The following is a 19,783-nucleotide window of genomic DNA, read 5'->3' on the forward strand; positions in this document are numbered from 1 at the left end:
TCATATGCAATAAAACATACGGGCAACTCCAGTGCAGTAGAACAACCACAAGCAACTTTCAGCCACCTGTTCACAACAATTCATTGTATCCATTGTATTTTTGGATCTTTTTTTTAATATCGTTTTTAGAAACTTAGGATGAAAGATGATCCACTACTATCTTATGCTGAGCTTGACAGTTTTAAATGCTGGGCAGAAACTCTGGGAGAAACATCTTTCTTCATCTGGTATACAGAGGATTGAACACTTGCCAGTGAGAAGGCATCTAATGATGGTTGTTAAAGGCGAGCATTCACCTTGCCTTTAAAGAGGATATTTATTAGTGAATTTCATGCTGACGTTTTGTTGCATCCTTTATGTATTTACATGTGTGGTTTGTGCCTGTGTGTGCATACAAATAATGGTAGACAGATGTACACACAGCACACAGATTTTTGCATATCTGTATGCCTTTACACAATACTAAAGCTGTGAAGTTCAGTATCTAAAAGTTATAAAAAGGGCATTTTTCTTCTTTTGTTTTTAATTCTCATTGGATTACTCTGCGATGTGAGAGCTTCCATGCTGTAAACTTACAGAAGATGCTTTCTAAAAAATGAAGATTGTACCATAGTGGATAGACTAAAGCAGCACATCCAACATAAAAGAAAGACAGTTCCCAAACTTTTGAGTCAGCTCCTGCTTAGCAAAGGAAGAGGAGGCAGTTTCTTTGTGAGCCTCAGAACTTGTCAGGTTTCTGGCATCCGTGTGGTAGTTGTGTGGTGTGAAAGAGGGGGCATGAATCAGGAATGCCCTTTTCCTGAAGCAGACTATGGACGGCGCCATAGTCACTAGGGCAAAGGGAAGGGAAACACTGCCACGTGCTCCAGAGAGCATCTAAAACATGTTGCAGCTGGTGGGTTTTCATGCAGCCCAGTTTTGGTTATTTGACAAGGAAGCAGAACGATATAATTGCTGTGAGACCTCACTGTTATATTTGCTGGAGACTGGGGAAGATATTAATCTGTTTATTAGTGAGGACTGATTGTGGATTATTTTAGTTTTCCTTTCTAGAAAAATGACTTAAAAATCAATGAATGAAAGTCAGAATAATAATGTTTAAGAAAGTGCTTGTGCCCCAGTCTTGTAGAGACAATGTATTATAAGGCGTTTGTGCAGCATTTGCGTGGAAAATTGAAATATTCCCGTTTAGTTCAGCTAATAAAAATAAAATAAAAATTTTATTTTTAAATCATCAGAAAATAAGACTGCCTGAAAAATGTCAGCTTCTCTGGCCTTCTATCTCTTAAGTGCACAACACCAACCTTAAAGAGGCTTGCAAGAGGCCTGTTCGTCCTCCAAGCCCAATGCATCTTCCATCTCTCCTTTTTATTTCCCTGTGTTGTAACACTACAGAATGAGGCAGGGCAAAGTCTTCTCAAACCAATTGCATTTAACTTTCTGTTTACAGAAGACATTAGAAAACTTGTGTTTCTTACATCACAGACTTTATCTATGTATACACATTTTGCGTATTTACTAGGGAATTTCTAACTTAAATGGATCTTTAGTAGTAGGACCACCATCTGTGCTTAGGTTTCCTGAAAAACTGCAGTGTTTTTCCCTTTCAGTTAAACCTTTTTGGTCACTTGAAATAATTCTTTATTAAAATAAAGAAAAGAGGAAATACAAATTACCAAGTGAATATGTGATGTATTGTATTCCCTTGATTTTCTTTTGTTCTGTTTAATCCAACCTGTTGTTGGATTAAGTAATGAGTGGGGAAAAAAAATCTACAAATAAGTACTTACAGCTGTAATTAAAATGTTCACTAAATATTTTTTATCATGTTGAATAAGATAAACAACCTTTTTTATCTGCTTATTTTGGTTGACTTCTTACAGCATATTAATAGTTATGTCATAAAAACTCGTATGTCAAGTTGGTACTGTACTCTTACCATACAGCATCATATAACCATCCTAATAAACTGCATATTATCTATGAAATGAAATAAGTTAGGTATTTGTGGAAGGAGACAAATGGAAAATCTATTTTTGGGTAAATGTCACACAGCCTATGACTGAGCTGCTGAGCTTTCACTTGTACCGGTCAGTTTCATTATTCATTACTGAATTTTAAAAAAGCTTTTCCTGTGTTAATCTCTTTGGTGAAATAATGAAGGATTAGTATAAAGTATGAAATATATATTCCATGGGATTCACTGCCACTGTAAAAATTATTTCACTTATTACTCTATATAAATCCAATTTTTTGTACTTCATGATTAAGTATATGTACTCTGATATTCAGCTTGTAGAATTCCATCTTCTTTCCCAGAATTACTTTTTTTTTGTAATTTGTACTGCAATTTTTATTTATCAGAAGATAAATATTGTAAGTGGAGTAAAGTGGGAACAAGTCTGGCTTGCAATGCAAACTGTGGTTATCTTTTGTCTCTCATGGCCAAGAAAAACCTGTGTAATAAGATTAAGACAGTAAATGAAGCAGTCAATGTGTTGGAGGCCAAAAACTTCTTTTTCTTTTGAGTTTGAATCTACTGCCTGCAAGAAAGAAACTATATGTGATTTCAAAGATTCTCATAGCTTCTGTGTTTTGTGAGAAAATATATATCAAAGAAGTGGTCTTTTTTGTTAATTTTTTTTCTTCATAATTTGTTTCTATTCCTATTTGTAGTTGCAATAGCAGAACTACAAATGCCACACCCATAAACCCACTATGTTAGGTAAAATTAGAAAACAATTCATGTATCAGGCTGGATTGCTCATGGTCTTTTTAAGAGCATAATCATGATTATCTAACCATAAAATAACAAGGCAAATCTTTAAAAGAAAAGAAGAAAAAAAAAAGAATGTTTATCCAGAGTAGAACTAGAGCATTCCAGAGAATTCTTGGGAAACTTATAATTTCCCTATGTGATAGCAGTTGTTCTCCCAAACATTTTGTGATCTTGGAGGAGGTAATAATGCTATTTTTAAAGCATCAGCAGTATGAGACAGACACTACTTACGCAATTTTATTTGCTTTTAATGATAAAGCAGTAACACAGAGGTCTTATACAAGTATTCTTATCTATAAATGTCTGTCCTTTATATATCTCACAACACTGGTTTGGTAAGTAGGGAAGCAGGTAAGGAGGTATGGGATATAGTTGATTTCAGGAGACTGAACTGAATTATACAACAATGAAATCACAAATTTATAGCAATCAAGTCTAAAGAAGAAGGATTTGAAGAGTAGTATAAGAGCTTCCACAACATCATATGCTAAAATTACCAACTTTTAACATGCTATTATGCATATTTTCCAGTAGACATAAATAGCATAGATAGTGAAGAATAGTCCACTTCAGAAAAATGAGCCAACACAGCTGATACTGATGCTTTGTTTGGTAATTGTTGCTGAGATACAATTTGTTCCAGCGAACACAGAAGATAACAGCAGACTTGTTTGAAAGATTAAGGGGACTGAAAGAAGATCCATAATACCAAAAATAAACAAACAAATACATAGATTTGAGCTGGTGGTAGAAATTCTGACTCCTTTGACTTTTTGCCACATGATACTGCGTGTGAATGTAATATTATTACCTGAAATACTTCCTGAGCCAGGGCTAGGATTCACTTGCCTAATGACAAGCACAGAGTCCTTTCCGAGATGCCATAAAATAAGTTTTCTAATGAAAGAAAGAGAAGACTTGAGGGCCTGGAAGATAACCTTGACTTTAAAATTCACCTGTCATCAAGACAAGTTTGACTCAGTTGCTTAGACATAGGTACGCTTCTACTATCTTAGATACCCAGGAGTATGCTGCCTTACTTCCATCTCCAGATGACTTGCAGGCGCTGTGTCACCAACCCTGTGAGAATGTCTAAAATCATTTTAGCTGTCTCACATGGTGCGTGTTTGGGGAATTGAATTGAGTCTGGGAGGAGGGTCACTGCAGTCACTAGAGCCACGAGATTCAGATTCAGATTTAGCTGACCAAAGATACCTAGCTCCCATGAAGCAAGCTCAACAGTTCTCTAGAGCCTGTTCTAATATCCGTGTTTGCTATAAAGGGAACTAGCTTAGCTTATTTGTAGGAACATTAATTTAGACAAACTGAATGCTAAGTGGAACAGAATGAGAAAGGAAAAGGAATTAAGAAATATGAGATGAGTTTCTAAAAATGAATCTTGTGTGCTTAAATCAGAGTTTGCTTGCACGGTTGATAGTGTACAGCCTAGTTTTCTGCTTCATTTTCTTTTACTTGACTGCATTACTTTCCAGTTCAGAATTATTTTTGTTTATTATTACCATCCTTAGCTACCTAATTGTGCTACAAATTAATACAAATAATCCAGGCATCAGGCTCTTAGAGACCCAGTTTAGTGTACAAATAATGGTTTGTTGCATAACTGCTGATTATGGGAGAAAGTAGTTGACATGAAAAATACATGCTGAATATTAGTTACTGGGAAAAACACAAAATTCTGTAATATTTTAAATTATGAAAATGTATTGTTGGTTTTGTTCCATCAGACTGTTCATGATGAGACATTCTGAGCTCAGTTTTTAAATGTGTACTAACATTTGGAACTTTAATTTCAAATTTTTAAGTGCACTTTAGCACATGAAAGACATTGCTGGCTACTGAATTGCCTATTGAAGCATACATGTATGGAGTTTGAACACTTAACATTAAGCACCTACGTTTCCAAATTGAGTCCCTTGTGCTGTAAAGCCTTGAAAATGCTACTCTGGTCAGCCTAGGGCAGCATCAATTGAAATGCAACGTAAGTTTGAATACAGTGTATAGCTTCCAATTGCTGCTTCAGAAAATGTTGTGCTGAATCTGGAACACTTTGCATAATTTAATTAATTATGCCACTAAAAAATGATTTTCTCTCAATTTAAAGCAAACAGCTTTTATGAGAGTGAACTGCAGCACCCAGGGATATCAGGTGTCCAGACTTTTAATCCTATTACAAAGACTTGACAACTACTGATGAAAACTGGAAAAACGAATGCTTTCAGCAGGGCAACAAGTGAAGAGAAAGAAGGAAACAGATTTTTGATACTCTTTGATACCACTGTATGCATTAAGATTAAATAAAATACAAAAGGTGACAGAATGTGCAGCTAGCACTTAGCACTTAGTTGAGCAGACGGTGAGTAGTGTCCACGGAATTAAACTTATTTTGCTTTGACATTAATGAAAATTACTGTTTCCTCTGAGAGGAAAATTGTTGCGCTTAACTAATGTAAGAAATTCACAGCAAATGGCCAGGACCGGTTGCCGAGCTGCTCTCCATCATATTTGAAAAGTCGTGGCTGTCAGGTGAGGTCCCGGATGACTGGAGGAAAGGTCACATCACTCCCATTTACAAGAAAGGGAGCAAGGAGGACCCTGGGAACTACAGGCCAGTGAGTCTCACCTCTGTGCCTGGGATTGTGGAACAGATCATCCTGGATGACATGCTTGATCACATGAGGAAAGGGCGTGTGATCCATGACAGCCAGCACGGCTTCACCACAGGAAGTTCATGCTTGACCAATCTGGTGGCCTTTTATGATGGAGTGACGGCATCGGTGGACAAGGGAAAGGTGACCGATGTCATTTACCTGGACTTGAGCCAGGCCTTTGACATGGCCCCCCACCACATCCTTATCTCCAAATTGGAGGGATGTGGATTTGATGGGTGGACCACTCGATGGATAGAAACTGGTTGAAAGGCTGCAGACAGAGGATGGTCAACAATGGCTCTATGTCCAGGTGGAGGCCAGTAAGGAGAGGCATCCCCCAGGGGTCTGTTTTGGGACCAGTGCTCTTTAACATCTTTATCAATGACAACGATGACAGAATTGAGTGCACCCTCAGCAAATTTGCTGATGACACCAAGCTGAGTGGTGCAGTAGACGCGGTTGAAAGAAGGGATGCCATTCAGAGAGGCTTGAAAGGTGGGCCCGGGTGAACCTGATGAGGTTCAACATGGCAGAGTGCAGAGTTTAGCACTTGGGCCGGAAAAATCCCAGGCATCCATACAGACTGGAAGGAGTGGTTCTTGAGAGCAGCCCTGTGGAGAAGGACCTGGGGGTCTTGATGGGTGAAAAACTTAACATGAGCCAGCAGTGTGCCCTTGCAGCTCGGAAGGCAAATGGTATCCTGGACTCCATCAAAAGAGGGGTGGCCAGCAGGGACAGGGAGGTGATTGTTCCCCTCTACTCTGCTCTTGTGAGGCCCCATCTGGAGTACTGCGTCCAAGTGCAGAGCCCCCAGTACAAAAAAGAGAGGGAGCTGTTGGAGAGGGTCCAGAGGAGGGCCACAAAGATGATCAGGGGACTGGAGCACCTCCCCTACAAAGGCTGAGGGAGCTGAGGGAGCTGGGCTTGTTCAGCCTGCAGAAAAGAAGGCTGCGGGGTGACCTCATTACAGCCTTTCAGTACCTAAAGGGAGCCTATAAATAGGAGGGGAATCAACTCGTTGAAAGAGTAGATAACTGCAGGACGAGGGGAAATGGTTTTAAGTTGAGGGAGGGGAGATTTAGGTTGGATGTCAGGGGGAAATTCTTTACAGGGAGAGTGGTGAGGTGCTGGAACAGGCTGCCCAGAGAGGTTGTGGATGCCCCATCCCTGGAGGTGTTCAAGGCCAGAGTGGATGGGGCCCTGGGCAGCCTCGTCTAGCATTAAATGAGGAGGTTGGTGGCCCTGCATGTGGCAGAGGGCTTGGAGATCCTTGAGGTCCCTTCCAACCCTGGCCATTCTGTGATTTTGTGTTTCTGTGGTTCTGTGACTGTTTGTTTCTGTCTGTCTACTTAAAAGTGCAACAGCATGTAGTTTGAAAGTGGTTCCTAATATTATGGTTTGGATTCTGTCTATGACTCACTATCAACAAATCAGACAATACCAAACTGCAAGTACTAAGCGATCTGTCATTGACTAGCTTCGATGGTTTGCTATCTTAAGCTTATATTATCTATCCCAATTTATTATTGGCTTTGATATCATTCTGAAACAACAGACAGTGTAGTTTGGAAGCAGAAGGGAGTACTAATTTTAAAAAGCTCTAATTTCTTAGCCACCTGATTAGTGCCATAATGGGCAATCTTTGACTAACCATGCAACATTCAGTGACCACATTAGGAAAGTTTACAGTGGAACTGACACCATCTCCATACTGAACATCAGTGTATCTGTACTGCAGATAATATTGATACTAAATAGGGAAAATATCACTGGGAGTTCACCAGCTCTATGACACTGAAATGCAGAAGTCTTCTGTGCCTATATTAACAAATATTCATATATTCATTAATGCACTGTATATATATATAATATTTATATATAATGTATTCTCTATAAATATCCTATATATACATGGCACATATGTATTTCAGCATCTTTGGATGGGAAAGTTAAGAAGAAAAATGTTTAACTGATTTATAAAATGTTGTCCTGGTTGAGAATGCAGTAACTTTAAGTGTAAATTCAAGAATTTTGCCCCAGGTGTGAAACATATTTTACAAGCTGTGCATACTTTTCTATTTATTTTTAAGAACAGAAATAGATGTCCAAAGAAGAGTTTTCAGTGGATGATGATTGGAGAGTTCGTAGCTAAAAAAGCAAAACATTTTGGCCTAGATTCATCTTACTTAAGCCATATAAGTCTAATCCATCTGTAAAAGCTTTCTCTGCATTTACTGGAGAAATGTAGGCAAGCCCAGAGGGCATTCATTCCATTTGTCTCTTATGGTCTTTCCCTCTCCATTTCATGTGCATGTAGGCATTACCTGGTCACCAGGCAGTACTGATTACATCATCATCACGGGGTAGTTCCACTTGTGTTAAACTAACCAACCAATACACAGGGCTTACTCTGGCTTCACATTAGCCACAGCAAGACAGCAGTGAGCACGAAATGGGAGCAGCATGGACAAAAAGGATGTACTCTGATACAAAATATACGAGAAAGAAAGTTGCGGAACTTTTTATTAATAGGTGCAAAAATTTAGATTGGACTTCTCTATGCCCAATATTTGGCATTATGTAGTTAGATTTTTGGTGGTTGTTTTGTAATGAAGCCCTAAGCGTCATACAAATGCTTTGTTATTTTTTGCACTCAAAGATGGGTTGAATGGCCCTTTGGAGCTACCTGTTTTCTTCTGTTAAATACATATTGGCATCAACACCCACATTTTGTCTTAAATTAATTGAGATGAACTCATTTTTTGTGTTTAACTGCTATTTCTACCGTCAGACTTTTCAATGAATGAACATTTGGAATAAATGAAATGTATATGTCACAGCAGCAATACACAAAAAATTGAGAAATTAGAAGATTTTTTTTTTCCTGCTGCTATTAAGCTCTTTTATTTATGTATGTATTTGATGATTCTCAGAATTTGAGAAAATATGTTCACTTATCAAAGGTGATGAGATTCCAGTCAGATATTAACCAGACTGGCTACGTACACTGAATAAAGGTGGTGACAATTTCTTGTAAAACACTAAAAGTATCTGATATAATTGATTCTTTTCATTGTTTCTTAAAATGGCTTTGTTTGATTTTGGGAGAGTTTGGACTTCATTTTCATTACCTGCTTCTGAACAATTTACAATGGGATACAGACGGTATTGAGCTAATGAGTTAGGATTTATACTGAGCCTTAACTATCTTCATGAAGTAACAAGGGAAAGAAAATCACGGCAATAATGGAGTGTTTTTTTCATTATAAACTGTGTTGTACAGCTTTTACAATCAGGTTTTTAATAGATGTAGAGAAATTAAATTGGAATTCTACCAACTTCTGTTTTTGTCATCCCATAAAAATGATCTAAAAAAAAAAAAAAAGTCAAGACAAATGTGCTAATTCCTTTTCTACCAAAGTGAGAAGGAGGTGGTATTACTTTAGTTTTTTTCCAGGCCTTGTTTATTGGGTAGTAAGATGTATGCAGAAAAACATTCAGAAATATGCACTTTACCGTATTCCCTAACTCTGAATTTAGACTAAATTGGTTTTGACTCATCAAGACTTATCAGTTCTCATGAAAGTAGTAGCAAGTTTCAGTAAGGAGGATGACATTACATGCCATAGGAAAAGGGAGATCATATATTCTTGATGTGCATTCATGCTGCTGAGAATGCATGCAAGTAGGGATATTAATATATTCTAACATTGTTTATTAATGGTATGCAATAAACATCAAACTCATACAATGATTATGTGGATTATTTGGGTGTGTAAATCATAGAATCATAGAATCACAAGGTTGGAAACGACCTATAAGATCATCTAATCCAACTATCTTCACACTACCACTGCTACCACAAGCTACTAAACCATATCTCGCAGCTCCTCATCCAGACTCCTCTTGAACACTGCCAAGGACGGCGACTCCACCACCTCCTTTGGCAAAATATATGATATGCGCAGTCTCTACATTACACCTTAATATGCACAATGAATATTGCATTTTCAGAACAAATCTGAGAAAATTTTAAGTGAATTTTTATTGCCCTTTAATTGTATTCTTCCATTTAATCCTGTGCATATTTGTATCAGGGAATCTGCTATAACAAAAAAGAATATTTCACAAATATATGAACTCATCTCAACCCCAATTTATCCGCATTCCATTCCACTAGCAAAAGACTTCAGGAATTATTAAATAATTCCATATATTTTAATTAATCATATGAAACAAAAATTGAATATTCAACACAGAAATGTCAACCAGGCATGTATGAACGTGTGCTGGTGCCTTCAGTAAGTGAATTTTCTAGTTAATTTCTACAGTGTTCATTCATGAATACAAGAAGAAATATTAACATAGTTTGAATTTGAATTGATGTAATAGGCAAAATTCTTTGTTTCAGACATAGTGAACACATATAAAACAAATTGCACAAGTAGTTTTTTTCCACTTGCTATTAATGACAGAAGTAAATGTAAAAATATTAATACATAAAACACAAACTTCATATGAAGGAGCACAACTCTAATACATTTAGGTTTGTGCTTTGGCTGGACTTGAAAATTTATCCTTACATTTTCTTCAGTAGGTGGAAAAACAAACAACAAAACCTCAAAAAAAGTCCTTCCCCTATCCCACGTATTCAAAAAATAAAATAAAAATTATTCTTTGCAAGAAAAGTTAAATTACTGGCCTTCCTTCAGTATTCAGATATCTTAAATTTGGGGTCCTCCTTCATCCAAATAATATATATTCATTCCCCACAGGCAGCAGTGATGGTTCTTGGGATAAAGAAAAACTTCAGTCTCCCCCCACCCAAGGATCACAGGCCTCTATTAACCACCCCAACTTGCCTGGACAACATAATGTTCCAGTTAGCCAACCTCTCAATCCTCTTCAACAGAACCACCTTCTGCCAAATGGTACGGGTTGACATCTTTCAGCACTAACATCGGCAGTTTTCCAATTCTTGTCTTTATTTTGTGTTTACATAAATAGGCTACCAGAAATCAAAGATGTGGGGAGTGTTAGAATATTTCCTTCAAAGTAACAACCAGGAGAAGTGGAGATGAGAAAGAACAAATCTGTATGCAATACTTAAAATAACTGATAACCTGTGTATAAGTGGCATAGTAATGCATTGCTAAGGCATCTGGCAGAATATATTAAAAAACCTAATAAACTACTGTTGTTTATAAATGATACTGTATAACATTACACTGATATGAAGAAATTAAGAGGTATAGCCTTTCCTTGTGTCTAAAAATGCTCCACTGTTGCTTGTGATTTACACATGTATAACCCAGAGAAGAAGCGACACACTGCTGTATTGTCTTGAAATGTTAATCATCCATCTTGTCCATCAGGAGAAAAAAATAAAAATGCAAAAATAAATAAACCTATTTCCTTCTTTTCTTTTTTTTTCCTCCAGGATTGGAGCTTCCATTTATGATGATGCCCCACCCATTAATTCCTGTGAGCCTACCTCCAGCATCTGTCACGATGGCAATGAGCCAGATGAATCACCTTAGTACCATTGCCAACATGGCAGCAGCAGCACAAGTGCAGAGTCCTCCATCCAGAGTTGAGACATCTGTTATTAAGGTAATATTAAGAGGGAGGTAAAATTGTTGTACATTCACATTACAAAGATAAGTAGGTGTCAGAAGTTTTAAGGTAAGTCATGAGGTCAGTACATACAAGAAAAACATTTTTTGTAGCTCTGAGGAGAAGTAGGCTTCTGGTGTCCGGTTTTACCTTCTCAATTCTCCCCTCTCATAATCAATATTAAAACAGTGCTCAACTTAAGGCAGCTTTCATATAGAATACATCGCTTTCTGATTTCTTGTGTTTAACAATCTGTAATCTAATAGCATGTTCCTCTACATGTCAAGTTAAAAACTACTTCATTGTTAAATTGGAACAGATCAAGACAATCTGTCTGTGTTTTCAACTTGTAGTTGTAAGTATTTCTCAGATACTCCAAGCATCTGAGGAAGGCTGAAAGGCTTGATACTTTGCCTCTAAATTGCCAAATACTGTAACAGAATGCATTACAGTTGTGCAGAACAGACCCAGTAATCTTCAGACCAGAACAGTAGTAGCAGTGTAGAGAAATCTCAGCCTGAAACTTCCTACCCATGTTAAGTTTTATTGCCTCCAAGAGCAATAGCCTCCAGCCCAGATCAATTTGATTGTTGAGCTATTTAGCAGAGTAGGAGACCTACCATGGCACTGCTGTCGTATCTTTGATGATACAGAGTGTTCAGACATTGCTTTTAGAAGAATTGTTTGTTGAGGTGCTATGTCAACAGGACTAGATTCTGTCCCTTATGTCTGACTTACTCAACATGGATATATGTATGCTCTGTTGATAATTCACTGTTTGATTTTATAGTGGTTTCTGCACCTTTCTTCTGCTTTCACTTGAACTGTCTTTAGTAAGTGCAAGTTTGCTGATGATACAAAGCTGGGAGGAATGGCTGACACACCTGAAGGCTGTGCTGCCATTCAGCTAAACCTGAACAGACTGGAGAGCTGGGCAGAGAGGAACAAAAGCAAGAGTGGAGTCTTGCAGCTAGAGAGAAATAACCACATACACCAGTACAAGTTGGGGGATGACCTGTTGGAGAGGAGCTCTGCGGAGAGGGACCTGGGTGTCCTGGTGGACAACAGGTTGGCCATGAGCCATCAGTGTGCCCAGGTGGCCAAGAAGGCCAATGGCATCCTGGGGTGCATTGAAAAGGGCTTGGCCAGCAGGTCATGGGAGGTGATCCTCCCCCACTACTCTGCCCTGGTGAGGCCTCACCTGGAGTATTGTGCCCAGTTCTGGGCTCCCCAGTACAAAAAAGGCAGGAATCTCCTGGAAAGAGTCCAGTGGAGTGCCACAAAGATCATAGAGGGCCTGGAGCATCTGTCTTTTGAGGAAAGGCTGAACAACCTAAGTCTGTTCAGCTTTGAGAAAAGAAGACTGAGAGAGGATCTGATCAATGTCAATAAATATCTAATGTGCTGGAGGCAAAGGGACAAGGCCGGACTCCTCAGTGGTGTGCGGCAATAGGACAAGGGAAGCAGCCATAGACTGAAGGAAGTTCCAAACAGATGTGCATAAGAACTTCTTCATGGTAAGGGTGATAGAGCACTGGAACAGGCTGCCCAGCAAAGCTCTGGAATCTCCTTCTCTGGATATGTTCAAGACCCATATGGACACCTACCTGTGCAACCTGGTCTGGGGAGCCTCCTTTGGTAGGAGGCTTGGACTCTTTCAGCCCTTACAATTCTGAGATTCTGTGTAGAGTTGCATGATACTAAAGTTGTTCTTTGAAACATAAGTGGTGCTATGTTTCATTCTAAATTTATTTTCTTAACGGGAACAGTGACCGCTGGTATTAGAGAGGTATCTAAAAAATGAAGATTGGGATGGAGCACATGCAGAACTACAGTTGAGAAGTATGAATTACTAAGAAAACAAAAGTTTGTTTTCACTATTTACTAATATTTCCATTTTTTTCATTATCTGCAAGTATTTTAGTTTCTATGTGAGAATTCAGAATTTGATTTTTCACTCGTATTTGTAACTTTCTGCTTAAAAATTTTGTCAAGAGTATGCAGTTGTAGTACAGTGTAGCTCCTGGGTTATGTAAAAAAAATAAATTACTTTTTAGGAAGCAGGTTATGGGAACTGAGCCTGCTGTGTTCTCAGATCTGACCCCATTATGGCAATATTGCTGGAACCTGGAGGGACTTAGCTGAGAAATACTCTTGGTTAATCAGATCTACAAAATTATTGGATTCTGAAAGAGAGACTATCATCATGTAATTATGTGTATTATTTTAACCACAAATAGAATCATACCAGGTTTTTTTCCTTTTCTCAGGGTTCCTTAAGGTCTTCAAAGTTCATTGTTGTAGCTCATCTAGTTAGAAAGAGTGTTTCCAGCCTCAGTGAAGATTTTGAAAGTAATTAGCAATTTTGATTTTGAAACATTTTAGCAGTGTTTTGTAACTAAAAAATCATTTTTTTTCTCAAAAATGTTGCTATTTAGACATGTGTTTGTATTAGTAATTGACGCTATTTATCTCTTCTTTATCTACACATGTAATTTTGAAAATTCAACCGTCTTTTATTTATGCTAGTAAAATCTTCACCATAGAAGCCAACTTTTTTGCAGCTTCTGCATAACATCTTGTGCATTATTTAGCAAATCAGGTTTCATGTTCCCACCCGGTTCACACATAACCATAAATTAGAAAGTTGAGGATTTACAACAAAGCATTCTTAAATGGCCAAATTAACATTTGTTCTTTTTTTTAAGTGTATACTCATTCAGGAATGAAGTACATATTCTTCAAAGTTTTTACTTTGATCTAGTTTCACAATTTTTGGATATTTACATAAGACCCAATGAAGTCACTATCAAAGCATCACTGTATCTTCTTCAGTCACAACTTGTAACATATTTGTTGAGAATACGTTTATACTAAATGTAGATACGTAAATAAAAGAGTGATAATCTGCCATCCAGAACTCATATCTAACTGTAAAATCTTCCTGCATATAATCATTTTAGTAATTCTGTGAGTGCTTAAGATTTGATACATGTTCCTACTCTTCAGCACCTTTGTGAAACACCATGTGTCCACATTTATGTCTTCTGCTTTTGCCTAGGAGAGATGAATATGATCAACTGCCAAGTATCTATGATTGTAATTTTTAATACTGAATAGGATTGAAAGAGAAACCTGATCAACATGAAAGCATGAGGTCACCATTTGGGGAATTTTTTTCCATAAGCATGGTTGTAATGCCATTGGTAATTTACCTACCTCCCACTAGCAACAGTCAGAGGCAATGAGCTTAGTGCCTGTTAAATTTTATGCACTGAGTGAGTAGATGAGAATCAAACTCTGATCAGCATACTTTCTGAACCTTGTGCTGGCAATGAATAATAACTTATAACTGCAATTAAAATAAATATTGTAGAGAACAGTTGTAAGTGAGAAGGACAAAGCTGTTTTTTCTTTATTTTTATAAGAATGGATAAATAGTGAATTTGTGCTCTTTCATAAAAGTGTTTGTTATTAGAGGCATATCTTCATTTCTTCTGCTGCTAATTTTTTAGACTTTTTGTTTTTGTTTTCTTTATCTTCTGGATCAATCCTTTAACCCTTATTTTACTTAAATATTTTTCTTCAGTGACAAATTTTCCACAAGCTATTTTAAAAGACTGTGAATCACGATATTAGAGTTCATGATTATAACCTGAAATGTCAATGTATGTAGATTACTCTGAAAGTAATGCCTCCTATTTTTTTCCATAGAAACTAAAACAGATTTAAAGAACATAATGACACTATTTGATAGACCAAATTTTCAGCTACTTATGTTTTCAACACAGTCACCACCATTAGCTGTGCTTTTCCACGAGTGATGAACAAGAACCTATACACTATGTATGTAAAATCTGCACCAATGGAAGTGACTCACTGTTGTTGTTGTCACTGCTGAAATGCACCACCCACCACCTCGCTGTGGTTACATCCACTATTTGGTCTCCATAAACATTCAGCAAGGTTCAGTGAATGTCAATGGGTGCCATCTTTTCCATGTGGAGGAGTTCAGTGATGCAGCTTTGCTCCATATGTGCTTCCATGTCGGACTCCATTTTGGCAGACTGTCCCTCTGCTACCATCTGTCACATGGCAACAAAATGTAATGGAATATTGGTGGGAAAGTTCAGCCTCTACTGTTGTATCACCAACATCTGCCTCTGACATCGTAGGCCAACGTCATTAAATAAGAGGAAATTATTTTTGGAACATCCCTTGTGCATTCAGAACTACAGTATAAGATGTATATAAGTCTAAACTCTGAAAGTTAGGTTACCTAAGATAAATTTCTACTCTGAAAAGTAATAATCTAAAGTAACTTTATCTAATTAAGTAAATGAGAAAAAAAGTTAGGTCTTTGCATCTCTAGCTTATAAATCTGCTGTTTCACTGGATGGAAGAACTGACTGTTCAAACAGTGCCACGATAGATGACTTGTAGACCTTTCCTTCCAATTCACTGAGTTCAGAGTTAGTGTTGTTATCTTCAAATTCAAAGAGCTTCAAATATTTTTCTGTTAGTGGGTTATATTCGTTTCTTCATAATAAGAAAGTGGAATAAAGCTAAGATTATGTGTTAGCCAAATGTTTTATTCTGCTGTGTTCAGAAGAAGAGACAAAGACAAAAGTAAAAGTGAAACCTTAGACAGCAACATTTTGGATTTGGCAATTAGCACTGAAAATTCTATTTCTGAAGAGTATTGTGCCCTTTCAAACAGGTAAATTCTAGATGTCTTTTTGGAATTTAATGTTTAGATACATGAGGTGGATGAATAAGAGGAGGGCAATAAGAAGCAGGGATAGCAGATTCTGACAGCAGTGAATAGCAGTAAGTGTGACAGCTGTGACCTGGGGATACTTAAGACATGAGGTGGCTTTCATAACTTGCCCATGGTTTCAAGAATTCCGCTTGTTAGCAGTTTCACTGCATCAGTTTTTTTTTCAGTCAGCAGAAAGATATACAAAAATATAAAGGTCATGCCTCACATTAATAGCAACTTGAGATAATTCTACTTTGTAATAGTTAAAATAGAGCAGCCAGAATCAAAAGTTGCACTCTAGCTTTCTAACTTATGGCAGAAAGTAAGAATGAAGTGAGAAATGAAAAAGTAGCTGCAACTGAAAAAGTGACCAGCAACACAGCAGCTCTCCACTGCGTACTAAAAACATGAAAATAACTTTTTCAATGTATATCACAGCACTAGTTGTTTTACATTTGTTTATAAGGTTGTATCTAGTTTTCATCCAAAACTAGACATTGACGAATTATTTAACCAAAATAGTACCTGGCAGATTTACTTTAGAATATCTCTTCAGGCTGTGAAGATGATCAAAGGGCTCATGCATTTCTCATGTGCAGACAGGTTGAAGGAGTTGGGCTTACTCCGCCTGGAGAAGAGACGACATGGAGGAAACCTCATTGTGGCCTTCCAGTACTCGAGGGGAGCTTACAAACAGGAGGGAGGCCAACTCTTCATATGGTCTGATACTGATAGGATGAAGGGGAATGGCTTTAAACTAAAAGAGGAGAAAGAGGGAAGATCTAGGTTAGACATTAGGAAAAAAAATTTTACTCAGAGGACAGTGAGGCACTGGCACAGTCTGCCCGGAGAATCTGTGGATGCCCCATTCCTGGAGGTGCTCAAGGCCAGATTGTATGGGTCTCTTGGCAGTCTGATCTGGTGGATGACAACACTGCCCATGGCAAAGGGGTTGGAACTAGATGATCTTCAAGATTCCTTCCAATGTAACCCATTCTATGATAAGATTCTATGAAATCTGATTTCATATTAAAAAAAAAAAAATAGTAGAAGTACGTCCAGCTTTAGATGTATTGACTGGGAAAACAAATATAAGAACTATGATATAACTATAAAGTTTTAAGTATATTATAAAATGCTACTATTTCATTTGTGGCCTTCATGATCATAGAGAAGAGGATACGTTAAAATTGTACTTATGAACTTCTGCATAACAGAGAGAATATCCAAACTAGTCAGAATCAATTCTTTTATTATTTTGAGTTAATATAAATATGTGTATGAACACATCTATGCACATTTTGTTCATTTAGTGTAAGGTCAAAGTGTAGCTGAACTCATTTATTATGGCTTAATCAGCTTTATATTGGAGGACAGTGTCTCATTTTAATTATTAATTCTATCTGTGTAATCAAAATTATTTATTTGAGTTTTAAATACGGATTGCTTTATTCTGAACTTAGAGAATGTGTTCTGGCAGGTTCTGACTGGGAATAAATTTTTTTTGGTTTTTTTTTTGAGTAAAATGAGATTATTTTACTTGCTTAAACAAATATATTTCTGGCACACAGTTTGAAACTAAAAACATCCATATGCCCATGTGAATAGGTAGCTACAGATAGCAAACAGTGTAGGGAAGGTAGTAAAGTTTTTTTTTGTTTGGCAATTTGCATAGTGTAACAGGGAACTATGTATGTGGTGGAAGATTAATGTGATGCAAAATGGCCATGAGGTACAATGAATGGGATTCATTTTGCTGTCTTATATGACACAACTTATTGGACCTGTTTTAGATTGCTACTTTACAGTGAGGTGAATTGTACCTTGGAGGTGTAAATGTATGCGTAAAAAATGAGCCTAGGGTGACTAGCTCAGAAGTAGACATTTGTACTGTAGACAACTGCATTTAGTCAGATTAATCTCATTCTTGGTGTTTGGCTGGATGTACAGTTTGAACTGAATATGAGGAATGAATTCCTACTGCTGCTTCCTAAACTTCAATGGTTGAAGTACTGTTAAACAATTTCTTAGGAGTCTTCTGTTTTTACTTCTTGACAGTTAAGTTCTGCTAACGTTCCCATTAATCATATCGTAAATATGCAGTCCTTTTTTTTCTATTAATTTCTTTCCACATTTTATGTTGTCATTTATCAGTATTACGGTGGAAATAGTAATCAGATTTGAGGTAAAATCAGTGAAAAATTGTGGATTAAAAAGCAAAATGGAAATGAGATTATCTTAAATTAGTCCGAAAGGCAAAGAAGTTCAAGATACTCAAAAATAGAAAGAAAATGCTAATGCCAATTATGTTTTTTTCAGGAAATAGATCCAGTATTTTAAAAATTTATATAATTAATGACAACAGAAAACATTTAAAGTCACAATTTTTGACTGAGATTAGAAGTATGCTAGTAAGAAACAGGTGAGAGACAGCATTTGCATCAGTGGGACATGAGCAAGATCTTTAACAAGCTGATGTTATTCAAGTAAGAAAATGGAAAATAAACATTTATAGCATTCAGTTTGTTAACATCAATTTTATTAGTGACTGTGGAAGTTAGGAAATATTTATTATCCCATTTCATTTTCAAATTTTTGTAATAAACACTGATTTGTAATCTGAAGCTCAGGAAAAGATGAAACTATAAAAGCAAAATATCCCCTTTTCAGGGAATACAAACAATACCCAAGGAATTCATTTCTTTAACTAATACAGTGTCAGATAAGTATGTCATTTCACAAGAAAGCCATTCCTCACTTGAGTTCAAAGTAGGTCAATATGTAGCTGAATAATAAGAAGTTTTTGCTTTGGTCATTTTGAAGATTATTGTAATCATACCAGAAAAAAAGACCAGAAGCCAGGTGCCTTCACAGAAAGTTCAAAATGTTATAATCTCTTTTAATACAGAGGGTGTTCTGTTTATTTTTTTTTTGTTTGCTTGGTTTCTTTTCAGTATTTTTAAAAGTTGAAAATTAACTGTATGAAACAAGTTTTTGTCATGTATTCATCCACTCATAAGATGTCACTGAAACTATTGAAAAGCATGATGCTGCAACTGAGCAATTTTGTCTCCTGCACTTTAATGGCTTAAAGCATAAACATCTCTAAAGGAGTTTATTCAGCACTGAAGAGCATCAAGACAGCTCAGTAGTTTTAATAGTGATGTACATCTTCAGATATTCTTAGTTGCATGTCTTCTACTCAGTCCATGCCTAAAATTAAAGGAATCAGGCTCAAGAGATGAGTTGTACAGAGAAGCAAACTAGAGCACAGGAGAAAGCTGAGACTGGAAATACTTTTAGGTACTCTTAGGAGAGGAATATACAGAAGATTAAGGCTGTGCATGCAAAAGTAGTTGGTCATTGGAAGTTCATAGATTCAAATTTTTTTCGGAATGTTTTTGGAATGGGGATGGCAAAGAATAAAGGCATGTGTGAGGGGTGACTGAGTTGATGAGATTCTTGAATATACACTTCCTTTTCTATCTTCTTAAGAGCAGACGGATTAACCCATGGTTTCCTGAAATGTATAATCTTGGGTAATGTTATAGGCACCAACAACTGAACACCATTAAGTTTATCTGATGGTAGATTTTTGAGAATGACTTCTGGTAATGCAGTTTTCAAAAGATGAAAATCTGAATAGAAGAAAAGGACATATATTATATTGGGAAGAATTTAAGACTTTCTGAATGCCATTAGTGATATATTAAGATAAATGTTAATAAGAGGTTACTTAAAAGGAACTTATATTATGGTCTTGGAATGTTGTAGTATGGGATCATATGGTATGGTCTTTCCATCTACACAAAGAGCTTTTCGAAAAATGTAGGGGAATGTTGTTAAGTACAGCAAGACATCTTTATTTTACTTGGAGAAACTGAGGTGGTATTAAGTTGTGGGTAATGTGTTAATTTTGAAAAAAAATGGAGTGGTTTCTAATTCTAGAGATGTATG

General features: G+C 36.8%; 1 protein-coding gene across 6 annotated transcripts in view; it reads left to right on the plus strand.

The window, feature by feature from the left end:
- The window catches only part of DACH1 (dachshund family transcription factor 1), a 352,221-nt gene that overhangs the window by 227,412 nt on the left and 105,026 nt on the right, over positions 1-19,783 (plus strand). For 3 of the 6 annotated variants that reach the window (XM_090130981.1, XM_090130994.1, XM_090130988.1), the window contains exons 4-5: positions 10,224-10,379; positions 10,889-11,061. In XM_090130981.1, coding sequence (XP_089987107.1) covers positions 10,224-10,379; positions 10,889-11,061 — 329 coding nt within the window. The remainder of the gene's footprint in view (positions 1-10,223; positions 10,380-10,888; positions 11,062-19,783) is intronic. The other 3 variants (XM_090131001.1, XM_031605420.2, XM_090131006.1) reach the window with 1 other exon arrangement.

The sequence above is a fragment of the Phasianus colchicus genome, chromosome 1 (assembly GCF_987193195.1).
Source record: "Phasianus colchicus chromosome 1, bPhaCol1.hap1.1, whole genome shotgun sequence".
Lineage (NCBI taxonomy): Eukaryota > Metazoa > Chordata > Aves > Galliformes > Phasianidae > Phasianus > Phasianus colchicus.